At 44.4% G+C, this 27280-nt stretch overlaps 1 protein-coding gene and 1 long non-coding RNA gene across 5 annotated transcripts in view; one reads left to right on the plus strand and one right to left on the minus strand.

Moving 5' to 3' along the window:
- Positions 1–27280, plus strand: part of LOC139057534 (uncharacterized) — a 78012-nt gene that overhangs the window by 2523 nt on the left and 48209 nt on the right. The gene's annotated exons all lie outside the window — the stretch shown is intronic.
- Positions 1938–18202, minus strand: LOC135904872 (DNA damage-regulated autophagy modulator protein 1-like). Of its 3 annotated transcripts, none has more exons than XM_065435853.2 (7): positions 18104–18202; positions 16627–16944; positions 15034–15101; positions 11096–11271; positions 9606–9783; positions 8010–8074; positions 1938–2329 (listed from the first exon to the last, which is right to left on the minus strand). In XM_065435853.2, the coding sequence occupies exons 2-7, from the start codon at positions 16803–16805 to the stop codon at positions 2180–2182; spliced, it is 816 nt and encodes a 271-aa protein (XP_065291925.1). In that variant the 5' UTR covers positions 16806–16944; positions 18104–18202; the 3' UTR covers positions 1938–2179. The 3 variants fall into 3 exon arrangements, with proteins under 3 accessions (XP_065291925.1, XP_065291926.1, XP_065291924.1); XM_065435854.2 differs by lacking the exon at positions 18104–18202 and adding an exon at positions 17703–17910 and having other exon boundaries at positions 8010–8071; XM_065435852.2 differs by lacking the exon at positions 18104–18202 and adding an exon at positions 17703–17901.

Here is a 27280-nt window from a genome sequence, read left to right on the forward strand (position 1 = left end):
AGCTTTGAACATTGAGAAACAAGTAGAAGCGCATGTATAGGGCAGCCAAAAGGACAATCAAGCCTCATCTTGGGCGGCCCACAGTGATTTTCCAAAATATTCCTGCAGATAGCTATGCGCAGCGAAAAACAAACATTTTCACGTGACCTGCCGTTTCTTCTAGTTAATAACCCTAGAAAATTCTGGCAATTGATATCATCAGGTACCGCAATATTGCACTGCATGACGATGATGAAAGCCCTTTGTCTGACGCCGATTGTCTATAGCGGCGTTTAACAATTTTTTCACATCTGTTTTTACACAGGCATACTGTTCTACTGTTCCCATAGTCCCTGACTTTGAATATTCTTTTATGGAACCAATAGAAATTACAGCGGATGGCATTTCTTCTTTAATAAATCTCAAATTATCAACATCTTCCGTATTGACAATATTAATTCAAGAATACTAAAATATATCATTACAATCTCACGCCAAAATTTGTTCCACATCTTTAGGCAATGCTTGTCATTGGGCGAACTACCTTTGGACTGGAAAATCGCAAAGGTTATCCTTCTATTCAAGGAGGATAACAAGCACTTTCCATGAGATTACCGTCCCATCTCATTAACATGCATCTGCTGTAAACTACTGCAACATATCATAACATCGCATATCTACGGCCATTTAACATCGAACGACTTCATTTATTTTAGCCAGCACGGAGTCAGAAAGAGCTTATCTTGTGAAGCTCAACTGCTCATATTTACAACAGAATTACGCTCCAACGTGAATAACAAACAGCGAACTGACTACGTGTTCTTGGATTTTTCGAAAGCATGTGAGCGCGTCGCCTCGTTGTCGCCTCATCTCAAAATTGTCGCACCGAATTCCACATCAAGTTAGCGAAACTTCAGGCAATTCGCAGCCATACGGAACGAAGATACAGGCGCACAAAGCGCATTCATGATGCGAGACTGGCCAGACGCACACAGGTGAACACACAGCGTCATATGAACAAGCTAGCTTCACAATGATGGATGTCTATCTACGAGTCCCTGGATCCGCGGAATCCTTTGCCTCTTATACGGAGAAAGCTGTTCATGGCCACCGTGCAACCCCTGAACAGCGACGCGCGTTTAATTTCCTGGCTGTTTACCTACAATGCAAACAGATTAAATTCTCAGAATCATTCTGTAGGCGTATTGCCGATGAAGCAAGTTTCACTGGAACGCATGCTCCCGACCACTCACCATTCTGAGCTGACCGCCGAATGGAGTGTCCTTTTGCTCTGGATGAACTAGAGGCTGCGCTTGACTTATGCAGGCGTTCCTCAGCGCCAGGACTAGATGGCATTGCATACCGCGCTCTCTGTAACCTTGGTGAACGGGCTCGAAAGGCGCTCCTGCTCCTGTACGACTCGTGAGTTGTGGGTTATCTCCGACGGAACTTGCGTAAATCCCTTGCTACAGTTCGTACATTAGCATATCAGACTTTTGCTCGTCCACAATTAGAACTTGCTTCATCAGTGTGGTCTCCACGTCAAAATTATTTAGATTGTATGCTAGAATGAATTCAAATTGGAGCAGCGCGCTTTATCCCAAGTAACTACGACAGAACTTGCTACGTCACGAATATTAAAGCAGATATTTCGCTCCAGTCACTTGAAACTCGTAGTAGGATAAGTATCCTTTGCCTTGTGCATATATACGTTCATTGTAATTGATCTCGTGCGTTGCCTCTTGGAGCACCAGCGCTCATGTCACGTCGCCTTAACAATAGCCACAGTTTCACGCACATCTTTGGCAATACACCGTCATTTAACGCATCAGCACTGCCATCATAAATCGTTCTACTTACTCTCTACGACTCCCCCATTCTAACTTATGGGGCGCAAACACAAATATGAAGAAGGAAATTTTGTTTTAAGACCGAAACAAAGCACACGAGAGACACTCTTCACTATGCCGAGTATTTATTTTCGTAAACAAGCACGCAGGGACTGTTTAAAATATTGCGATGCCACTAGCAGTTGTCCGTTTCTAAAACAAATAATATAGAATAAATTCACGAGGTCGAATAGATTCTCCACACTCATACGGCCGATGGTCAGGACAGGCGTCGACGAGCCACCCTGTAGCCCCTCATAACCGCTTGCAAGGCAAGTCCGGAGGAGCATGCACATGGCGTCCGTAGACTCCTATTCCTTTTTCGCGCGCACTTCACTGATGCTTATGTCGAGCACGAATGTCGCCTTGCGGAAGTCTGGGATGTATGTCAGTACGTAGGACTGGAAGATGAACGCCATGGCCCACTCGGCTGAAACAGCCCACAGCATTCCTTGCGGGTACTGGAGAGAAAAGGAAGAAGGACATTTCGTTTACTGCTACGTCGGGTGTTAGGCCTGAAGCATGCAACCACTCACGAGTAAGTAAACTTGGCGGAGAGTTCTACAATATACTGCGCATAGCAAAAAAGAAAAAATGGAAAAGAATCCTGGCGAGAGAAAAACGCACGAAATGCGCACGTTCTACGCCGGCGAGTCCTTTTCTTTTTTGTGTTGCTTTCTGCTGCACGTTGTTATTTGCTTGCCAATTTATCCGTGAAAGTAAGTTAATTAACAGTGTTGACGCACCCTCAGTATCTCTAAAACCTGCAAAGTGTTTATGGCACGAAATTTTATCGATCTGGCCATGCTGTAAAAATAAAAAGTTGTGCAACTGCCCAAAATGAGCATTACGGCTTCAGAGGCGCATTGTCAAAGAAAGCGTTGCCGAAGAAAAACATTACTGCACAGTTGAGGGAAACATGAGAAGGGATACCAAATTCACTTTTAAAGAACAATTACTAGCGATTGTGCATTCGAGCAGGACTTATTAATTATGGGAAGTGCAGTTTTTCTCTTGAACATTTAGGGTATTATCGAATATTAATAGGACAGACATGTAAGTTTAACAACTAAAGCCTTGTCGAAGCAATTTGCGTGTTCCGCTTCAGATTTATCGATGGTGTAATTTATATCTGCGATGATAACACAGAATTTCAATGTAGTAATGTAAGAACAGAAACACATATGTACACGCAGAAATGCGTCATTCAAAATATTCGGTAATAATATTTACTCGTGTAAGCGAGCTTTGGATCGTGTGGAGAAAATCTGCTAACTGCACAGGTGGACCTAGTTTTTCAAACACTTCCGGCGATTTCTCCCCTCGAGGGCCGCTTATGAAATGCGGTGAAGTTTATTAAAACGCGTGACTCTTATTTCCTACTCCTGCATTATGCCACCGTCATATAACTGAAGACAATACAATTTCGCGGAAGTCTATTCAGATGCCGACCAATATTCCATTTCTTAGAAAAAAAAAAAGGCGTTGCCAATGCGAAATTATATCCTTAGACAGCGTACGTTTCATTAGCGCGATCACAAAGTAAATAACGTCGCCGGTTTGTGAGAGCTCGCGTTAATATATGTACCTGTGGTGCTGGCACCCAATTATCTCGCTGCACAGTTAAAAAAAAATTGTAGGTGACCCTAATATTTGACTTAGGCGTCTCACCACCTCGGTGTTGGTGTTCTTATGGGTTAACTTTAGGCAAATGCAACTCAGAGGCAACTGTTTTCCGTGAATACCGGTTATATCATGCGTGTGAGGTCATTAGTGACGTCATTACTACCGCTTTCTACTTCCGCGTTTCCAGGAATTTTGACAAAGTCGTGCTCACGTGGTGGGTCTCTAAGTCTACGATTGCGTGCTTTAGCGTGCGATAACCAGTGATTTCTAACGAATTCTAATTATTCTGGACACTTCAGTAACTCATCTTGTAACTTAACTTCCGTTCTGATATCATATCTATAATGAAAAACCATGAATTTGTAACGTACTATGTTCCGGAAATTAACAGCGCAAAACAAACTAGGACGAAGGAAAAGAAGAACACGGCACTTTGTCCTTGTCCTTGTCTGCTTTGCGCCGTTAATTTCCGAAACATGCATCACCCCCAACTCGCCCCAGTTTGTCTTCTTGTACTGTGCTATCGTTTTTATTTCTTTTGTATCCGGTCGTCTTAGTGATGTATAATTAATTCTAATTATTATAGACACTTCAGTAACTGAACTTGTGACGAAACTTATCCTCTGATATCATATCTATAATGAAACTCATGAATCGTGTACTGTACGATTTTTTTCGAGTTTTTTCTGATTTTCTAATTTATTTCGAATTTCCTTCCCGGTCGTCTAAGGAGGTGAACCTGAAGTGCTGCGCAAGAAACAAGAGTGTCACTCGATGCTCGTGCCACTGAAAAAAAGATCGATTCCTAAACATTCCTGTCAGCACTCATTACGGGTTATTGGCAAAATTCAAATCCAAGCGGAACGACAGCTGTTCGCCTGAAGAGTCAGCCAAGATAAAACCGAAGTAAAAAAAAAGAGCGAGAAGGAAAAAAAAGAGCTGCGACATTTTTCATCGCATATCATTTAATCTACTCGTTTGTTCAGAGCAGTAGAACAAGTTAGTAAGTTGGTTTCCGTCCAATAGCTCTCGTGCTGTCGTCTATATTGTCCACGTCTTTATTTATTTATTTTTTCGCGTTTTGTATATTCATCACGACCGTTCATTTGCGTTCATACACCACTGGCCGCGTTAGGTACATCGATGCAGCAATGCCGTCACACTTACTGCCCATGTAGCGACAATTCAGCCTTTCTTTCCTTGACAACTACACTTCAATGATGTCACCCCATAAGCAGCATTACCGAGGCCGATAAGTGCGCAGGGCCTATCTATAGGTTATGGTTAGAGCTTGTTGAGTCGTCTCTCTTTAAGCTTCAGTCGAAGGAAACTCATTCATTTGACGGCTGTGACGTAAGAATCTCGCGGCAATCGAACGCATTTTCCTTGTTCGATGCCTTATCCTCCTTTCCCCCATCCGCCTTCCAAAATAAAGAAAAAATATAAAAACTTTCCTACGTCATCAGTTCGCCCGTGATGGGGCTGCACAATATCTATCCACTGACGTCGCAATTTTCCTCGCGTATCTACAAAAGGTCATAACTGTATCGCAATGAGCTCTCGCTACACTTGCGGCGCACGTTTACACGGAGGAAGACGGGGAAACGAGCACGCATGTCGGAAAGCAGATTCCGTTGCCAAAAAAAAAAAGGTTAACAAGCTGGCTGATTTGGAAGTAGAAATACTTTCGAGTGTCGGTGCAGAGTGACGGTAACAATTTACAGTAGAGTCTCGATGATACGAATTTCTCCGGATCTCTTAACATTCGTGTGAAATCTTTTGATCCGTAAGAAGAAACAGAAAATGTGCCCGCACCTGTCAAGTGAAGGAAAAGGTATCATTGTTTATCGAGGTAACTGTTTTTCGAATGAAGCCGTCATTGATGACTTTCTAGACTTCTCTTCTTTCGACGTAGTCGAGCTGACTGTACCGCAATGCGTTAGACAAATAGCGCTCGTTTCTTTTCTCCCCCAACGTTTCCATAGCGCCCACGCTGTGGAGTGCTTCTGAAGTGCGAAGGTCTTCGTTGCGACCATGGAAAACAAAGATGTCATTCGCCGAGTTCGCAGTTGTGCGCCACAGAGGTGCTTGTTGGCCGTGAAAGATCTTCCCGAGGATCAGGAACTCGTATCGTGCCCCCCCCCCCCCCCCCCCGGTTTTGTAGAACGCTCGAATAATCGAGAAACAGAGCACATTGTATACGTAATTTATTTGGAGCCGTGACTGCTTCCTTTTTGAAGTTTGTATCACACCTTGATTAGGATAAGCCGCGTGATCGTATCATAGAGTTTTGACTGTAATCGTCCAGCAGAACGAAAATTGGGTCAATTCAAAACGGCTCACCGTGATATGCCGCGGTGTGCAGAGAGTACTATAGCGAGTAAGAGCATAGAAAAAATGAAAAGAAAAAAAAGGCATATTGTTTTGATCATTTTCTTATTTCTCCTACTCTTTCGCTTGACCGCCATTATGAGTCTTAGTTTTGCACGCGCTCAAAAGTGACTATTTTCATATCTTTGTGATCGAAGTTTACATGATGAGCGTCTCTGCACTGACTCTTTCAGACCATTCGAATGACCTTAGACAAATTCATAAATTCTGCTAATCGAGTTTCGTAGCTGTGTCAGAAAAATTTATTCATTTATTTACAGAATACCTACGTAGCCTCGAAGACATTATCGCAGGGGGGACAGTTGGAGGAAAATGTATTATACTGTTCACAGAAATAGGTAAAGAATACATAAAATAAAGTAACATCAATGTGGGAACATACAATGCGTTAATATTTTCAAGTGTAACAGAAAATTAAAACAAAATTAAGACAGTAATGCATTGTCACAAACACAGGCAGGAATAAAAATCGCGATTATGAAATACTGAAACACATTGCTCCATTTCATAAATAACAACGTTTTACTAATTAGAATATTAATGAATGACTCCACTGACATATTATGCACTAAATGCAGGATTGCGGCCATTGAGCACTCAAGGCTTATCCTTTCGCTAAGAACCGTCGGCCTTGCAGAGTTCCCAAAAATAAGTGCTCAAAGTCTACAGCCAAATACATACGCTTCAAATGCAATTTCCTTACCGCCACCCTAATCTCTCTTTTTACTTATTTTGGTGGTCCTTTTACCCATCTTAACGTTTACAGAGCCCAAGGTAGCCTGCCAGAAGAGTGTACCTCAAGTGGCGGCCTCTAAACTTTCCCACGCACTCTCTCCCGAAGTAGATGTAGTGTACACAGGTTCATGCTTATTCTCACTTGAACGTGCCCGTAGAGAGAGTGAGCGAAATTACTATCTGCTACGGTCGACTCAGCGCAAAACGTAGTGGCCAAGCCGATCACGTCGAGGCGGATTCCGGTCGCTCGTCGCGGACCAACCAGAACGCTTGCGGAAGTCGTGTGTGAATACGTCATGAGCTTAGACACGTAGTGCAGGGTAAACAAAGACAAAAGAGAGAGAGAGAAAAGTGGGCCCGCATCTCTCTCTCTCTCTCTCACTTTCTGTTTTTGTCCCCGTTTATCCTGTGCTACCTACCTGAAGTAAAGATGTACGTATCAACTCGCTCGAACCACTACACTTTTGAATACGTCACTACGACTATATCCGCCAATACGTAGCTACACTATATCCTATAGATGTCCGCTATAGGCGTACACTCATCTCCCCGAAAAGGGCCGACGTAAGAGCCACTCGCCGTCTTGCTCAAGCGACAGCCCCACATGTAGGAACTAAGATTTAGGTCTTCCGCATGCACCAAAAGCTTTCCATATGGACGAGTATGCGTGGTCGCATGGTGATTGCGCGGGGAGTGATATCTGTAGAAGAATCGCCCTTCAACTAACGACACCCTCAGAAGCCAACAACAATTGTTTTAAATCTATAAGGCAATAAAGAACTGTTGTATATCGTGGTCAGACATTCAGCAGTCGCAGTTTATACTGGTTCTGAAGTTCACTTTTGCAACGTGTTGACGTGGCGTTTACCGCTTTTAGCGGTTACGGTAATTCGGTCGTTGGGTGTACATTTTATTTTCAGATTTTATCAGGGACCTCAGATTGAGGTAAACAAAGAAATAACTAACGTACAGATTGAGAAGCCTTCACTTAACCTCCATAAATAAGATGGTTGCTGCAGTGATACCTTCTCTCCCGACAGCGGTTAATTCATATAAAAGTCCGAAAGCTAACTATTTTTCACTGAGTAAATGTAGGAACAAACATAACGTATATTTCTGAGGTGAGACCTTAATGCTGCAGTATTTATGAGCATAAATCTCTGGGATTGAGTCTCTTTTTTTTATTCGGCGTCATTCTGGCCTTCCATGCACAGTTTTTCCCACGTTACAATCGAATCCTTTATTTTTTTGTCGCTTCACTTTGAACTGACAATCTAATCGCGAGCTGACTGCCGAGCCGGAAGACTACCTCAAGGCAGTCGGGCTGTTAGCGAGAATCAGTCATCGGGACGTTGCGAGAACAGGGATGAATATATAAAAGCGACTTACCACTTTTCCTCGGCCACTTGGCGGTGTCATTAGGCTCATGTCAAAGAGAAGCCAGTTGAGGCCTGCTGCGGTGTTGCAGAATGTCAAGGAACCCATCGAAAATTGAAATAAACTCTTCATCTCTATTGCTGACTATCATAAAAGTAGATGAAAAAAAGTTTTTCAGACAGCAAGATGCACAGATGATGTATACATTTAGTAGAAGATGCGATGCTGCTGCTGCTGCTTTTGTGTTAAAGTTTTCAGGGAACTTCTCCGGTTTTCAGAATAGAGTTCCAACTTGTGACAACGCTTGTGGGAAGGCTAGACTTTCAATTTTCCCGTGTTGTTTCACTAAGATCAACAAAAATTTCTCGAGTCATACACATAGCATGCCTTTCTCTTTTTTTTCGTTATTTAGATAGCAACAGACGAACTAAGTTGTAGAAAGGGTTTGAAATTCTGGACACAAATTTTTACACCACACTTAGTTATGAAAGCATGGAAGAAAAAGATAACATCCCGCTTATGTGTTTTAATGAGGTTACCTAACAATCTATCATTGATCTGATAGCCATCCCCCGCAAAAGACATAAGTCACCACCAAAAAACGCATTGAATATTAGCTCTTGCTTTCAGAACGTAAACCGAGTATGATGGAAAATATTAATTATTGAATGATCCTTACAACTGTTTCGTAAGCTTACGAATCACACCAAGTACACTTCTTCTGATTTGCCAAGAATAAGCTTCAAAGAGAATGTGAATTCAGTAGGTCAAGTGGAAGGCTGTATTTGCTGGATTCTGGTTAAATTTCTGTGCTCGCACATTTTCTGCACAACTAAGAACGAAATATTTCAGGTAGCAGCAGGGTAGCTCCATGATACTCTAAGACATCACCGGCTAAAGTGGTACTGTGACAGTGCCAGGCCGCCATAGTTCTTAAACATGGTATTACACAAAAACGTAGATTGTCATCGCTAGAGTTACGTGTTGTACGAGAGATCTCATTGTTCAGGGTACATCTTGATTGTTTACAGGATGTGTAATTACTCCATTTCTAAGATTGTCGCTGATTATTGTTTATAATATTCTATAGCGTGCAGGTTTATTGTTATCTTTAACAGGGAGAGGCGGGCTAGTTGGTGGTCGATATTGGAATGCAGCATGTAACCGCGCAAACGACAACGGACGAAGAAGGAAACGCACAGGGCAGGAGCGGATCCGCGCCTGTCCTGTGTGTTTCCTTCTTTGTCCGTTGTCGTTTGCGCGGTTACATGATGTATTCCAATTATTGTTATCACTGCCTGTTAACGGCATTATATTTATTGATGTTGTTAGGTTTTACTGTAAGCCCACATACATGTCTTTAATTTATATGAACAATGCCCAATATTTTCGTTGAATTTTATTCTGATTCCAAATAATGCATGTGTTGTATACTTGCATTGCGTTGTTATCTATTTACATATACGTAGATTTTCTTGAGCTTTCGTTTTTTTTCATGCTTCATAGGATGTCTCTCTGGCAGTATTGTACTCTGGAGTTCTCTCAGTTAGTATTGCTTTACCGCTAAATACGTCGAAGAAAATTGAGACAATTTTTCGCAAAGGATACTGATAAGCATGGCGATGATGCCGACTAGGGATAGCAGGACCCTGCTGTAGAACACTGGCGATGTCTTCCAGCGTGCATCAGTCAGGTACTGGAGGTAGATGTGCAGCACCGTGGTTGTGTACCCGACGCCGAATATCATGATGGCACCGATCACGTGTGGTACGAACATGGGCCAGTACTGCGTAGGACCGTGATGCAAGCAATGAGAGGTGGAAGGTGCGGTCCACAAGGAAACAAACCACTGAGAAAGGATCAAAGCGTGAAGGAAGGAGAATGCAAGGCAATCATTCTCTCATGTTATTCGCCCTTCATGACGGACGTACAAAACCACGAAATCGCGATTACTTTAGCGTCAATTAGTGAACCATTCACCGATGTTTATATCAAGATCAGAAACGTCTTTTCCAATGAACATGTTCTGCCCAGTTTACTATCTTGACTAAGTGCGTCCTCAAGATATTTAGAACCACACTACCTAGGCAGAGCCTTCATGATTGCTGAACGCCCCATATCTCTGCCTAAAGAATCGATTTTGTTTTATATCACTTTTGTCTATGGCCATAAATTCTGGTACAGAGCATATAGGAAGAAATCAAGGTATTTACCGTAAAACGACAATCACAGGCACTACGTAACAAAACTCTTCTATGTATTTGCACATCAATGCGGAACGTATATATGTATTGCATCCGACATGCAAGGAAAAGTGTCGTAAGAAACATAGCAAGGAGGAAGGTTAAGTAGCAGTTATCTCCTGTTTACATGGTGTCAGCTAATGCTCGATAGCATGACTAAACCATACGAAACAATCGGCGGCAAAAAAAATAAATAATATGCTGCGCATGCGCACAAAGCTGTATGATGCTGGGCAGAGAACAAGTTTGAAAGAAGACGCATCGCAGAAATCTTTGAACGTTAATGTAATAACTTTGCTGAGATTATTAAATACTATTTGAAATCCTCTCAACTAACTTGTTACACTAGTTTCCTTACTTAAGTTTAAAAGTTTGCTGAAGATTTCGTTGTCCCGGTTTCGTATTCTTAGTGAAGAAGAAACGAGGAACATTCACTGGGCTCGATTCCTATCCAGACCGAAATGCACCAAATTTTCTTTCACACGCCGTGGTTGTTTAGTGGCTACGGTGTTGGGCTGCTAAGCACGAGGTCGCGGGATCAAATCCCCACCACGGCGGCCGCGTTTCGATGAGGGCGAAATGCGAAATTTAACGCCAGTGTATTTAGATTCAGCTCTACGTTAAGGAACCCCAGGTGGGCCAAATTTCCAGAGTTCCCCAATACGGCGTGCCTCATAATGAGATCGTGTTTTTGGTGCGTAAAACCCTATAATTTAACTTTCAGGAATGTTCAATGATATGCTATAAACGCAAGTACTACAAGCTCCTAGAAACCTGCACTGCTTAAACTGCGACCTGAGCAGTTCGTTGCAGTGTTTACCAATGCGCTCGCAGTGCAATCCTCGCCTGCCTCACCCAGGTGCAGTCCTTGCGCAGGTGGCCCGTAGGCGATAATGCTACGATGAATCCTCCGATGCAGACGATCACGCCGGCTACGCAGCTCAGACGATTCACTCTGTCCACCATTGCGTCACGGGCGTGTCGGTTCTGCTGCCGAACCATCAGGTACTTCATGTACATCCCTATCAAGCCTGAAATGAGCGACATCGCATTGGCGTTAGCGTGCGCTGTTCACTGCGGAACAGTATAGGGAAGCTGGAAGAATACCTGGAACACATTTCTAACATTAATTATTAAACTGCAGCCTGCACAGCAAACGAGACCCAAGGCCAAAGGTAACACGCATACGCTTGTGCGTTACCTTTGCTTTGCGTCTCGTTTGTTGGGCGCGCTGCAGTTTCACAATGCATAGCTGCCGACCCGCCCAACTTCCAGTACTTTTACATTTCTGACAGTTTCCCTGCAGTCTCTGTTTGACAGCATTCGGGAGAAGAGGGAGGACGAGAGGCTGGATTTACGAAGCATTTAGTTTGCAAGGACTATTTATCATAGCCTGCCCGTCCTCGACAACCGATGAGACACTGCTGAAGTTGAAAGGGATCGGCAATTACGAAACGCTCGTCCTATCTACCAATTACTGCTTCAATACGGACCCAAGTCCCTGGATAACAAAGTTGCTGGCGTGCGTGAGGGGTTGCTAAGATTGGGTCGGGGCCTATCACGATGGCCAAATACGAAGGCCTTCTCCACAGGCTTTTGCAAATATCGCGAGATAAAGAGGACCTCAACCAACGAAGATATGCGTTTTTAAAAACGAGGATATTCGGTTTGCTTGTCTTCTGGCACTGAAGCAGTCGTTGACATTGAAGCGGAGCAGTAAGTACTGTCCGCAGAAGCCGCGGGGGAAATCGGAGAATAAAACTAATAGACGCAAGTTAATCGCTGTCTTTTACTTTGCTTCATGTCTACCGCGTGCTTTGAAGACCGCTCGTGCGATTGGGCATAAACTGAGGACATCTGATCGCCCTTGCCGCTACATTTCAAGTCTTAGCACAAGGAAGGTGTTTCGGGGTGAGTCAATAGCTGAATAAAAAGCTAGGACGACGACTTAGGGGTTATCATTCACGGTCACCAGGAGGCACGAGGGCAAAATTTTTGATATTAGCAATATTATTATTAGAGACGACCGTAATTGGGATTGAACAGTCCATTAGAACTTTGAACTGAGCGAGTTGGTTCACAGTCGAACGGTTGGGAAAGCAGCTCTGAAAACACAGAGACAGAGACACGCAGTACACATGACGTACACTCACTTACAACTAGTATGTGTTGCCGTAACCCGGATATTTCTTTGCGCCGTAGATTTGTACACCGTACAAAGGAGTCCAGCACGTAACGCCACCTCGTCATGTCTAAGCAACGCTATAGAGGGACGGAGTATCTGACTCGTGCTCCTTTCCTTGTTTCTCAAGATTGCTATCCTACAATTGAGTGCTGGCTACTCTCATTCAAACCATACGTGCATATTCCGTTTCTGAAGGCTTTTATTTCAGATTATCTCATCATTGGTTTATGTCATTCTTAGTTTCGCTTGATTCTTTTTTTTTAATAGGACCTTCCTTTCACCCTCTACCCTTTTCCTCTTTCTCTGCACGAGTCTGTGGTGCTGTTTGCTCGTGAATTATCCCTTCTGTCCTCGTAATAGCGCGATCGGTCGAAGGAGACGCCAACGTGTGAGCTGCGCTTGAAAATTTCCATAAACCGAAGGCCTAATACGATGGCGTACGAGTGACCTCAGATGAATGATACGTACAAGACCTGGCCGCTCGGTGATAAAGAGCGCTATGTTTGCTCCAGATAACGGTCTCCCCTTGAAGTGGCTTATCTCCGATTTTGGGGGAAACGGCCGTTAGAAGAGAGGCGTTCGTGCGGGCCTCGAACAACAGTGTTCTCAAGACCTTCGACTTTGCCACCGAAACGAAGCCAAAATCTTGAACTGCTTCATGCGCAGTGCAGCGACGAGACTTAGCCCCATGTGGGTATAGAGTATGATATTTCCTCACTCTGCTACTCAAGGAGAAAAGAAAAAAAAACAGGCTGGTGCACCTGCAAGGTAATTACGTACAGTAAAAAGATGTCCTTGAAAAGCCCCTTTCAAGAACGCTCGAGGGTGCTTTCCTTGGAAAAAATAAATGATCTTTGTGACTTTTCTTCTAGCTATGAAGTTTTTTCTCCATGCATGCGTCTCTAAACATCCATGTACGTCCTTTTATACACTCTTAGCATAGAAGGCTTATCTAAAGCTGTAACAAGAACGCTCGCAACCTTTTTCATTCCATGCGATCACAAACGAACGTTGGACATTTGCCACGCAGGTAACCCAAACGTCGGCTGGGCGGGAACTAATGTTTGACGAGGGCGCACCCATTCTGCATTGTGGCACTTCGTCATTAACCAGAATGGCGCCCGTCTATGTCGCAAACAAGAATCCGCGTGTGCCAAGCGATGAATATCAAGAATGACCTGCTGCGGCAGTTGAGTGGCTATCGCGTTGCACTATTAAGAACGAGGTCGTGGGATCGATTCCGGCCGTGGGATCGGATCAGAATGCAAAAAAGTCTTTTTACCGGGCATTGGGGTAGACGCTATAGAACCACAGCTTGTCAAAACTAATCCGGCGTCCTGCACTACGGCGTGCCACATTAACAGACCCTGGTTCTTTGGCTCGTAAAGTCACGGAATTTAATTAATTTTGTGGAATTTAAGGGATGCAGTTGAATGAAAAGAAATAAATCGCTTGACTGTGCTAGCCCGCTACGGAACGAACTTTAATGAGATGTTGCATGGCCTCGGCTATTTGTCGAAGGGTAACCGGACTCGAGAGGGGCCCAGTTAGAAAGATTCGGAGGTTTTTACACTAAGCAGCAGAGAAACGAACACCGAACAGTTATAAAAAGCTCGATGGAACACCGTCTGGTAAGGTAAATACATTAGTAGTACAACAGGACAGTGGCCAATGTCAAAACACACATGAACGCAAACACCAAAAGGGTATGGCTTACTTCAACTATTCAATTTTTGCTGCAGGAATGAATGAAAATTCCTACCATGGCCAGATCACCTTTGCCACTAATGTTGTGCTTTCCTGTATCTACCATTTTGCTTATTTTTATTTGTTCAAGCGTTCTCTACAAAACTGCTCGCATGTCAAGCGTGATAAAATAAATGGGCGATAGAAGATTGTTAAACGATCTTTTGGCGTTATTGCCACAGGCCACTTTCACCTGGCCAGTTTGGGACAGGTGTTGAGTACAGTGGGCATGTCAGTATGCTATGTCACGAAATGTAGAGAGAAAAGAAAGCAAACAAAGAAGGAAAGCGCGGAAACGAAAATAGTGACACGACAAACACTTGAGCCACTACTGTTACAATATTTGAAGGCAAACAACGAGCTTACACGTCATGTATATGACGGGCCTCGCCAAACTCATCTCCTGTGTTCTGAAGGCTACTAGACTAACAATACTCTGTACAAAGTAGAAGCACGTACAGGAGTGCAATATTCTGGAGCTGCACATGACCTTTTCTTACGTTAGATGCGTTAGCTGCGCTATTCCCTGTGCGCGACACACGGGCTTGTGCCTTCGATTAAACTAACCGTTTCAGGTCCATCGTTTGTCATATCACCGCATTTGTCTCTTACCCTGTCTTCGTTCGTAGACTTGCTGGATATCTTCACCTATTTTTTACCGTCTTTTAGAAATACAAATGTACGTCGTCAACCAACAGCAGTGATGCTGAATTTTCGTGCGTTACGTAGCGTAATGCTCCTGCTGTCGTGACAGTTATTGCAGGCGAAAGCGCCATTGAGGAAACCTGCCGCACACTTTGCTACATTGAAGCTACGAGCCTTAAAATTAATATAGAAGTGCCCGAAGTCGAGCATCCCTTACCTGTGCATGAAGTCGCTCCTAGGAACAAGCCAAACACTATACTCTGCGGTGGGTCTCCCCCGGCATCACTGTAACGAAATGGCAAAGGAAAGTGTTCTGATACAATTACTGCTACACAGTTAATTCTCTCCCCGATGGTTCATTTCGCTTCCCCACATTGTCATATTTTTCAATACCTAGTGGCGGAAATGTTCCTCGCTGAATGAAAACGCACAACGAACAGCTCCATCCTTGAAAACAAAGACCTTCTTCTATAGTTCAGTGCTGCCGACAAGGCTGCAGCTACAAAACTACCTTTACGTCCCCGCACCGATTGCAAACCGTCCAACAACACAATTGCACCAATGCAGTAACGGTCAGCTTATCCAAACAGCGAGCCTTGTTCTTATTCTGTCATCGTATTCATTTGTTCACGTGAGAGCATGCAGATGTCACACTAACAGCCTTTGTCTCGCATAACGCACTGACTGTCTGCGTTCCACGATACAAAACTTAGCTGCGCCACGAATAAGTTGGCTGTGCCGCCGATTAAGCTTTCTGCTGGAAACCTAGATTCACAGTAAGGAATAAAATTGATCTTGGACGCCGTAGCAAGCAGGCCCCGTCAGATAAATGCGCCATCAGTAAAACAAGACCGCTGACGCAAATCGACGAGACAACAAATTGTCAGGGTGACGGAAGTTACATTACACGAATTGACGTTTCCGTGTGCGTATAGATACAGAGCCCTTTTTTATCCCACGTGACTGATTATCAGACAGCACGGTTATACACTGTCTAGTTGTGAAGTTGGTTATGAAACGTAAATATATTTTAAACCATTTTAGTCGGTATCCGGAGCTCTTCTTTTGAGGTATGCATCCTCCCGACCAGACGGGCTTCCGCCATATTCTCGACTTCACTGTCTTGTTGGATGCCGCGATAGAGCAGTGGCTATGGCGCTTTGCTGCCCAGAAAGGTCGCCGGTTCGATTGCCGACCGAAGTGGTCGCATTACGGTAGAGTCGGATTACAAGAGCACTCGTCGTGTGGCGTGCTTTGCGAGCACGCTAAAGAACCCAATGTTGTCAAAAATGTTTCCTGAGTCCTTGGTCCACAATGGCATCTCTGTGTCTTGTTATGGGACGTTAAACCTTATTATTTATTTCAATTTTTCATTCAGACCTCCTCGACTCTGAAAGATTTGATGTCTTCAGGTAGCACATGAGGGTTAATTAGCCAAACGGCTGCTCCTGAAATTGCCGTGCTTCCCGACGCCTGTGGTTAGAAGGGCTCGCAAAATCCATCGCCCTAGCTATGAATGGCGCTGGTTACCACTCTCAGGGCCAGGTTTATTGTGCATGTAAACAAATACCCCAACAAATATAATGGTGCGACAACCATCGCTAAAGTTCAATTGGTAGAGCATCGCACGAGTTATATGGTTTTTTGCTCTGTTTTCGCCTCCCAACTGCGGCAATTTCTCTTATCATCCGCTTTTATTCCTCCCCCCCCCCCTCTTTTCTTTCTTTTATTTCTATACTTCAATTTAAGAAAAAGAAACGGTAACCTTTCCTTGCGGTTTTTTTGTGTTCGTATGGCTGTGACTCCTTACCTTATAAACGGTAGAATCGCAGGCGTGTCTCCGAGGTAAACACTGATGGCGTAAGGGACGAGCATGGCGAGAAGAGAGCTCACGAAGCCGACTATAGGCACGTAGTGGAGATTTCTGAACACGAAGTACTTAGATTCGTCATTGTAGATTCCGTTGGTGTTGCTCACAGGTGCAGGCATTGTTTACGGTCGGAGACACGACACTGAAGTTCTCAATTGTTCTTTTTTTTACGACGTATACTCGCGGGACCTATTTTATTTGGCTGGCACACGTAATCCGTTGGTCATCCTTGTATGACGGCAACTGAGACGACCGTGCCTGGGAAGGAGAGAAAACGCGCGATTTAGTTTATCTGTCAGAAAACACTTAAAAATGCAGTGGCTTATTCTTCATACCTAATTGATGCAGTATAGCTGTTCACATAGATGGATATTTGCACTAGCGTAGCAGTGATAGGTGTAAATGACAAAGATCAGATATGTGCTCGATAACAGCACTGACGGACTGATCTAAAACGACATTTATGTGAAGTTTGCTTAAAATACACGAAAATTGCGTGAACTTAACTTCCCCAAGAAGACATTCTTCCTATATTCAAATTTTACATTCCGAAAGTGAGGCTTCCGTACAGGCTTGCCTTACAGGAAAAACGTTGACAAATGTTTGCAGTATAGTCATAGTCGTGAACGCGCCCTTGCGTCTTAACCGCAGTGATTATGTAAGCGAAGCAGTTGCGAGTTCACGAACAATAATTTATCCGTCTGTGTTCTTTCTTTTGTCATTTAATCAGCAAAGGATACAAAAATAATTAAAGTGAAACACTTAACAAGGTGAGTTACATCTAGTGCAGTTAAGTATCGTTGTGTGAAATTCAAACATCGTACTGCACTTGTAAGTTGTAGACTTGTCCAATAAATATTTAGCGCCTCAAAATCTTGTAAAAAAAGGGAGAAATGTTCTCTAGTGCCACAACTGGCAAAACTTTTCAAATCCATAGGGACCATGGGAAAGCAATCCTTGTAAAACTGAGGGTCTTCAAACATACCAGGAACATAGAGATTGCGTCGCCGACTTACCGCTGCATTGAAGGGAACTGCTATTATCCAGTAAGCTAATATTCCTCTGCAAAAGTGGCTCACGTGGCTCAGTATGCACTGTGCTGTCACAGCCGATGTGCTCCCTGTCGAGCCGTGTTCGAGTGATTTGAAAGGCTCGTCGAAAACATTTTGTCAGGCCAGTTGGTAGCGCGTCTTGTGATCCCCCTTGTTGCCTCCCTCTGTCTTTTATGTTCGCCAGCGGCCGTTTGCAAGGCATGCGATTCAGTCACGCGATATCGGTGAAGTAGCGCGTCGTATCGTAGCACGAACTCATAGATAAACCGCTCAGCCGCGCTGCACTAGCGCGCGCGACTAAGCTATACGTAACCACTATAAGTTCGGGGCCGCTGGGCCAGCGAACAGCAAGAATAGTCGCTCACCTTTGCTGCGGACGCTTGGAGTGCCGTGGCCCACTCTTGCCAAGGCGGCGACAACGACAGTGGCCGCCGTTCGCACGGCGGACGTGATCTAAGTCGAAGAGGCGGAGAGAGAAAAGAAAAAAAGGAATCGCGTATAGACGGGGGAAGGAAAGGACAAGGCACGACGAAAAAAAAAAATGAAGCAACCGTTTAACGACGGCCTGGGGAGAAGCTGGTACCACGACGATGGAAGAAAACAGAAAGGAAAAACAAAAGTAGCGAGGAAAGAGAGAGAGAGTGAAGCGCCATTTCACAAGCAGGCAAATACGATTCCTTGAGCGTCACCAGCGGCAAGGTTAGGGAGCTCCTCGCCGATCATCCTTGGCCCCACAAACGCGTGGTCTGGCACACGCGAACGTTGAAAGGCGTGCGCTTGTCGTCAGCATCGACGGCATCGTGACCTTACCCAAGGCTCGGCCGCTGCGAGCGAATCAATGTGCTTACGCCTGTCGCTTTGGCTTCGGCTGGAGCAGACACTCGACTAATATATAAGTCACTGCGCCTTTCATTTCGAATGGCGTGTGTTTTGACTCACAATCACGGAACGACGTGTGTCTGCGGGCAAGTCACGACGCCTCCGGAGGCGACTAGCTCGTGTCATCGAGGCGTTCTGGTCGACGTAGGTGTAGGCGCAGAGCCTAGATGTTGGGCGATGTATATTACTCTGCACGCGAAGTGTGATCCACCATCGGCTGTAATAAACGTCGGTGATGATCATCATTGAACCTCTGTTATCCTGAGGCCGGGGGACTCGGCGCGCATTTTCTTCTATAGCGATAGCTGTTATGGGCTTACTCCCCCTGGTTGTGTTGATGTACGCCGGTGTCTGCCAAAATCATTTGCGAGGAAAATTACAAAGACAGAAAAGAAAAATTCTCATTTTGCCGCGAGGATAGCAACTTAGCGGCCGACATATTGCCAGTCCAGAATTCTCTCTCTGAGCCACCCTGATGTTTATTTTTTATTCCATGGGAATAATGTTCGTGGCGTATAGAGAAGAATATTTATATTAGACTTAGAAATACCGGCGAAGAAAGAGAACGCACGCTATGCTACACTGTCTAATGAAATTTCAAAATCGATTGAAACAACATAATCGCCGAATAGCAGAAGCCATTCAGAAATGAGATCAAAGGCTTTGACACCACTACGCACTTGAGCAACCTCTTTTTCTGTCGATGGACCAACTTTGTCGAGCGAGGTGGCTCCGCGTGCCTGTCGGTCATGCTGCTCTTTCATAATAAATACCAGTAGCAAGAACAAATGATATGGTGTAAGATTGAAAGTTGTAAGATGAAAGTTGATTGAAAGTGGTGAAGATTGAAAGATGAAGTTTTTTTAATGGTTTCTTGTAATATATACAAAAACAAAATACGTCATGACAAATAATGAAACATTGTTCTACATGCTCAAGTTTATCGCATTGCCCAGAATACTCATTTTTCATGAAGCAATGCTTATATTAGCAAAGTATAAATGTGCAGCTTAAGGAAATACGTTTTCGTTGCTGGCAATTTCCGTTGCTGGCTGACGTCATATTGTTTTCTTCAAAAATAGCGTGAGGTCAATTAAATCAGTATCCCAAATTTCAATTTGTAAAAGCATTACGAATCCAGTTTTAAGAAACAACTAAACAGTTCTTTTAGTAGACACCAGTATCCATGTCTGGGTAGGTAAGAGAAGCAAAAAAAAGTCGAGTATTTCCACAAACGAATACGACGTAACACTTTTTTTGCATCTGGAAAGAACACAGCTCGCTCGTACCCTGCGAATGTTCACTCCAACAAAGAGCGCACGAAACAGTCTAAGGCTTACCACACATTATATTCTCCCGGCTATTGCGTCGCTTCTTCGCGTTATGGGAGATACTATCTTTTTTAATTGATATGAGAGTGCAGGGAGTCTAGACAGGCTTTCACAAGCGTGTGCGTGTGTGCGTGTGTGTGTGTGTGTGTGTGTGTGTGTGTGTGTGTGCGTGCATGCGTGCGTGCGTGCGTGCGTGCGTGTGTGTGTGTGTGTGTGTGTGCGTGTGCGTGTGCGTGTGCGTGTGTGTGTGTGTGTGTGTGTGTGTGTGTGTGTGTGTGTGTGTGTGTGTGTGTGTGTGTGTGTGTGTGTGTGTGTGTGTGTGTGTGTGTGTTGTCAACTCCCTCTCATGCCTCTCTCTCTGGTCCACGGTTTATGAGGCCTGGGCCTACCACCAGTAAGCGATTGAACTATTTTTATGCGCATGCGAGGTGGATTAGTATGTCGTCCCAGTGCAGCATTTGGATGTGGGAAAGGAGTGGCGCAACTGTGAGGTGCCTCCAGTATCAAGTGTGGCATCAGAACCTACCGATTTTCAGCCTTTAGCTCGCTTGAACAGGAAGGACAATCCTTCCGACAGTGTTCAAGGTATAATTTCTGTGTGTGTGTGTGTGCGTGTGTGTGTGTGTGTCGAAGACGGAGTGGCAGGATAGTAAGCCAAAGTAGCACCCAGTTGGCCACCATTTACCAGGGTCCTTCGATACATGTAGAAAGTATTGAATGACCATGCTTATACTTTAGTAAGGAGACAAGGAAAAAAAAGAAATAACAAGAAAGATGCGCTCACTGCGATCATACTCGTAAAGAACTTCCACTCAAATTTACATGCCATCGCATGCTACAGTCGCTTTCAAAAGCACACTAGTATAAAATAGGGCTGTAGCATGGCATGAGAGTTTGCAAATGTACAATGTAAATGTTTTTAACAAGTTCTTGCACCTTTATTATGACTTGGCAACATCGCAATGTCAGAGCTGTGAAGTTCGTAACTTATCTGCTTGCGTTGTACACCTTTTAACTACGTTTCTTTCAACACATATAGTGGTATATCATTCAGAACAACGATGAACCTTCTTGAGTGTCGGGCTGTCAAGCCACTTAAAGTTCAAAGTCCTACCAATGAAAAGTGTAAGGAAATGAACCACTTGTGGCAAGCTGCAAAAATAATTGGTTTTAATATCGTACCGCAGTGTAATTACAGCCCTCAGCCAAGTTTCTTCATGTTTTTATACGCTGTTGACGAGCACTGTGTGGAAAGCAATATATTCCACAGTTAGCGGGAACATGAATTTCTCTCTCCTGAGCTTTGAAGTTGTTTCACGAAGTTTCTGCACGTGGCTACCACGCGCCGCGCTGAGCGTGAATGACCTTATTTTCTGTGTATTTGACTGTAACTGAAGAAATAATCGCACTGAGTTCATTTAAAGGTGCCCTGAAACACTTTCTATCGAAGTTTAGAAGGGCATTTGAAGCTATACCTGTAATACATTGCGCAAAAGTACTTCGATGCGTTTAGCAGAAGTACTTAGCAGAAGTTATGGCAAACAGCCCTTTCGTGGCAAATAATACTATTCGCATAAAACATTTTTACACTAGCGGACAAGGAAAATATGTTCCGCGCCGCTCCCTTCCGCCGTTCAACAGCATCGAAAGAAGTGAAAAGCGCCTTCGGCAAATGCTCTCGAATAATATAAGAAGCAATAATAAAAAATGAAAAGCGCCTTCCGGCAATTGGGGTTTAGCAATACTCGCGGCGATTGCATTGCGTTTCTTTGGATGTGCGCCAATAAACCTGCAGTGGCCTTGGTTTGTTCTCAGACATCCCACTCAGCAACAGCCGCACACTTATAATCAAGATAGAACCCTAGGCACTGTGATTTTAACAACGATTAAGGTGAGCGCTGATTTCTTGGGTTTCCTTAACGTTTGTCATTTCTTGTTTTTACAACGTTATGCCTTCGTCGTCGTGTCATGGGTATCCTGCCGTCGTTTTGATGGAGACCACATGCTCATCCTCAACTTCTCCCTCACCCTGAGACGTTTCTTGGACCTGATGTTGCAGATTGATACGGATGACAAGAGCTGAGGGCTTCGATCATGTTCAATAAAAAGAAACTTTGTAAGGATGGCACTGCTGTGTCGTGTTTAAGGTTCGCGGTTCAATAAACCTGCCCATGATTGCATGGAAAGTCGCGTCAATACAATTACCTAAGTTTTTAAATGGGCTCAAGTTCCCGCATTATGTTGTCACTAGGGCCTGACAAGAGATAATTTGTGCATTAGACGAAGACTGAAAAGACGAGACCGAAGAAAATTGAAAAAAGAAAGAGAAGAGAATTTTGGCAGACACCCTTCAAAAAAATTGAAACTAGCTGACTTTTCTGCAAACTGCCCAAAGCATGGAGAACGGTCATTGTTCAAATGATGACTACTGGGCGGCCGGTGGATTATTTTGTGCTCATTACCATGACAATTAATTCACAGAATCAAGAACAACGCGCTAACCCCGCAATAGTCTGCGTTTTGGCGATTCTCTAGCGGTGACACTCTGGGCAACATGCATTGCAGAAAAGCAAGCTTGGCACTTTTCCGAAAAGTTCGTCGGCTTCGAATTTGCGCCTCTCAGAACGCGTCATTAGAAGCCGGACATGTGTAGCTTGTGAGTTTATGTGGGCTCTTGTGCAGACTCTGAGAGTACCGGTGTTTATGCACGTATTTCGGAGGCAACGGCAGGCATCCTCCCCATATGTCCGTAGCTGGAGCCCTATATGGCAGTCGTTCGCATCACTGCCTTGAGCTCAGACGTCGTCAGAGGGCTTTACCTTGTCCGCAAACTTACTGCTTTCTGATCACCGGGTTAGCCGAGTCGTACACGACAGCGTCAACGCTGGTACCTACATCTGGTGAAGATTTATCCAAATAGAAAGCGCTTAACAAATTGTGCCGCGACAACTCCATCGTCGAAGTAAAATCATGGATGTACTCTATGTTAATGACGATGATGCTTCCAATACTTTACGCGAGCAGTTAACTAGCATGTGTAAGTCAATGAAGTACTGGCTTTGCGTGCTCTCTGGCTAGACTCTGTGTCACCAGATGTTGCTACCGTCGCTGTTGCGGCTGCACACCTCTCCGGTAACCCTGTGTACCGCAAACGCATGATACGTTTACAAACAAGCTGTATTATCAGCATTTTTCTCGTGTCATCATCCCGTCACCGCCGTCATTGCTATCGTATCGTCATGTTCTCACCTTTGAATGCAGTTGCTGAAGTTAGCACCGGACAAAGTGTCAACGTTGGGGGCGTAGGTTAGTTAGTAACTTTTGGCTAATAGATTCCAGTGCCAGAGCAACCTATTCTGTTGATTTTTTTTTCTGCAAGCGCTTGATGTCCTGTGTTGATAGGCTTAACTTTTTTTACTCGCACAGGGAAGAGGGTGACCGCTGTTGCAGCGCTCAAATGGTATCGCGCAAACAAATACCTGCCGCCGTAACGACACCTACGTTAAGCGCGCGGGGCAGTGCCCCTTGAAAGACCATGCCGCTGCCTTTCATTCACCCCACACATTGCACCGCAGACTCCCCGTCGCCACCTTAACTATTTCAAAATTACTCGACCTATTGCTTGACCGGCCGTTCTAATGCCTCAAAAACATGCCGCCAACGACTCCCTCGGATTACCTCCTAACCGTTCGCATCCCCAACACGCTCCCAAGCCCCCATATTTCTTAAAGATTTCATTTTTCTCTTTCTTTTCTTTCACTCCCCCCCCCCCCTTTGTTGTGTCTTGGTACGGCCCTGGCACCCCCCTGCTTTTTTTTTCCCCTTTTTTCTGCTTCTATTTCTTTTCTTTCCTCCCCGCGTGCCCACTCTCACGCTCTTGTCCCTTCGTCTTGAGAATGAGGCTCACAGACGTCGGACGACAGCGCCTGTTCCCTCTTGTAATCTCTCTCTTTAAAACCAGCCGCCAGCAACAACACCCGCACGTGACGTCACTGCACTAACCCTTTAAAACTAACACGCCGAGGATGACGAGGCCGCCTTTGACGAAGATAGGTCCACCTATCGAAACGTTGGCCAGCCTGTCTGAGGCACTTCAACCCTGTTTTAAAAAAGTTTTTACTTCACACAGTTACTTAAACGAGATTATGTTGGGTATAAACATCAGACCATCAAGATATGTTTTCGTCAACTGTCGGCATCATAAATAAACTGCAGTCAATGTATTTTGGTGGACTGAATTGATCGGGAGTTGTCGAACAATGAATGTCGCTGTGGCCAATGCTAGCGACAAGGGGACTCGTATTCGTCTGTCTGACAAAGAAGAAGGCCCTTGTCGACCCGCTTTCCTCTGCGATATTCCTAGTTAACTGCCAATCAACACATTGCTGTGAACCTCTGTCTCGTTTCAATTTTAGTGCCCTGTGCTTTGAGGACATGCATTTAGGTACCTTCGAAGGGCACATCTCAGTCTCTACTACTTTCATGGAAATAGAGCTCATAGCAAACACACCGCTCGACGACGTCAAGGGTGCCTTCCATATAGTTATAAGCTTCAAACAAACAAACAAACAAACAAAACAGAAAAAACCTTTTGTGCAAGCGCTCGCTCGCGCAGGCACGTCCCTGCTGAAGATTGCCCGAAATGGCATGGCACTGTTATTGCAACCGTAAATAGCTATCTGCATTTGCTAAAGCTCTACGCACCGTCCCAGCAATGAGAATCCTTGTACTGAGTCCTTACCATTGCAAAGACAATGTGGTACGTTTTCTCGATATGGCGCAATTCAGTACGCCATAGAACGCCAACGTGTCCCTAATGTTAGCACCTCCCTGACGTTGCGCTTTTGCCACACTAATCTTTATGAAGATGTATACACGTACATTATCGCGGGTTAACTTCTTAACAGATATTGCAATGCATTAGTTTTTGTAGTTTGACCTACTCTGTGAATTTCAAAAGCTTCGCTGACGGGATGGACAGTGTTGTGTAACTTCTCATTTGAACGCACGAGAAAATGTTAAAACGCGCATTTTTAAGCACTAAACGCTCAAGTGAAATGAGTCTGGGTAGAAATGGATTGTTATCGCACGTTCTACACGACACTACATGATCAATTTGTTCGCCGCAGCGCTTTTGTAACCGAACTGTAACGAAAATCACCACGGCATAATGTTTTATTTTCTCTGCACCATTACATGTGTTCTTTAAAACTGATGGCAGCGCTAAAAGGGATGAACACGCGGTGAAAAGAAGAGATGATGACGAGGCAACGCTGGTGACAACTGGTTTATTTTTGAAAAGGGTTCAAATTGAAGGCAAGCACAACACATGCGCACGACCGAACTGCTCCAACCTTCTTTTACAAGTAATGATATCGCAATATCGCAAGCAGTCAGGGGTTAAATAATGTTTTAAAGAATGCATCACCAACTAGCCCAGCACCACGTTTTATTGAAGCATTGCATGTGTACAAGGGCAGATAAAATTCTCGCATTCCAGATAGCCTGTCAGCAGAGGCAGAGACCAAGAGGAACACGGGCTCTCGCAATATACTTGTTGCTGGCTCAGCGTAACGATACATTCGAATGAATGAAACGCGTCGACTAAAATACCGAGCGAAAAACCCAAATAGAAAGGCGGGCAGCTTCAACATTAGGCATGAACGCGCCTGACTGCTTACCTGTAATGGAGAGAAGGAAAGCGCTAACAGGAGTGGAAAGCGAGGAGGGCGCAGAATGAATACTCCTCACCAACCCGCATAGATGATCACTATGCACTCAGAGGTCTTTTTCTTTTCAGTCCCCGTGAATTCGTGAGTTACAGCGACTTTCCTTGTATATTACGACCTAGACCAAGGTAGCAAAATATTTTGCTCCTAGAATTGTCGATCGTCCAGCTAGTTCAACTTAGAGCGGATATAATTTCTTTCGTCGTCGCAGCAAGGACACTTAGGGACAAAGTGTTTAGCGCACTCTCTTGCACACTATCGAAAATTTCTATTAAAAAAATTACGAAGAACCCGCGCACTGCAGGAATCAATATTATGCTAATAATAATTGTCGGCATATGTTTCTATCCAGCGTCGTTTGGAGTTCTTCAAAATGTTGCTACATTTGGTGCAACGTGTTTGCGTAAAACAAGCGATTGTGTGTTCCGCGGGCGCCTCTCTCTCTGGACGAAAAAGATAATGTTACAACCTGTTACGTTACTATCTGAGCCGATACCGAAGGCGGTGCAATTTACCAAGGCATATCAATGTGTTAGTTGCCACGAAGCCGTAACAGGAGAAACTGACCCACTCGCGCCTGTGGCGCACGGGAAAGACAGGGCCAAGTTTGTGGCCCGAATGGAAGCTAGCGTGCACGCACGTGCTCACGCTCGTCCTATGTCACGTGACGTACGCGCCATTCGTATCACGGAGTCAGCGTTTGCGCAACGAGGTAAACGCGTGCGCGATCGTGACCCAACTGCCTGAGCACTCGGGCTGAAATAGAGACGTTGTATCTCGCCACCGGACGCTTGAATTCCATTTTTTCAAATCGATGAGACCCGAAACGAGACGAGAGAGGAACTTATCTACCGCAAGGAGTCTGGAATGAGCCAAAGAATGATTCGCATTAAAAGCAGACGTTCGTTAACGCAGCGCACTGTCAAGGACGATAGAGCCAGTTTACCGGGAAAGGAGGAGGTATTGTACAGAATTCCAAGTAGTTGCGGAAGCTCAAGGGATTGGTGAATTTCGGCGCACTCCATTTCGTCGTCGTCAGAATGCTAAATTTATTCAGGCAGGCTTCTCGTACAACATTTCATAAACAAAGGTACTCGCATGCTGAGCTATCTCAAAGCTCACTTTTATTCAGCCCCTTCCAGGAGGAATACCGTTTTTTTACACTGCCCTATAAGTTGTGCATCGTCTAATTACATATCAACAATCGGGTATCCACGTCTTCAAGTAGCGGGTTAGAGAGAGAACTTTCTTTTATTTTGCTTTATTCTCATAACGAACGTTTATTGACATAGTGCTATCTTTCTTCTAGTGTTGCTAGAATTAGGGATGATGAATTGTTTTAATCTTTCATTCATAGTTTATTATCGTATTCCATTAGCGTTCCTTCATCCAGTCATCTTGTCACTTTTGAGTTTTTGTGTTTTTCATTAACGCGGAGGTATCCCGTATACTTATGTATTTTCAGGGCTATTATTCGCACCTGCTGTACGAACTTCGACAGGAATTATGTGTTTCAGCTTGTGTGAATCCAGTAAACAGAAAGTAAGGAAGAATTTACTGGTTGAAGTTTGTTTTATTTACCACATAAATACACTGATGTACA

This window comes from Dermacentor albipictus, chromosome 3 (genome assembly GCF_038994185.2).
Source record: "Dermacentor albipictus isolate Rhodes 1998 colony chromosome 3, USDA_Dalb.pri_finalv2, whole genome shotgun sequence".
Classification (NCBI taxonomy): domain Eukaryota; kingdom Metazoa; phylum Arthropoda; class Arachnida; order Ixodida; family Ixodidae; genus Dermacentor; species Dermacentor albipictus.

Coding starts and splice junctions, on each gene's coding strand:
- LOC135904872 (XM_065435853.2), bottom strand. CDS start 16,805: ATGCCTGCACCTGTGAGCAACACCAACGGAATCTACAATGACGAATCT. Junction 9,784..11,095: donor TGCGCAAGGACTGCACCTGG/GTGAGGCAGGCG, acceptor GGTCCTACGCAG/TACTGGCCCATGTTCGTACC. Junction 8,075..9,605: donor CATCATCGCCATGCTTATCA/GTATCCTTTGCG, acceptor GCAACACCGCAG/CAGGCCTCAACTGGCTTCTC.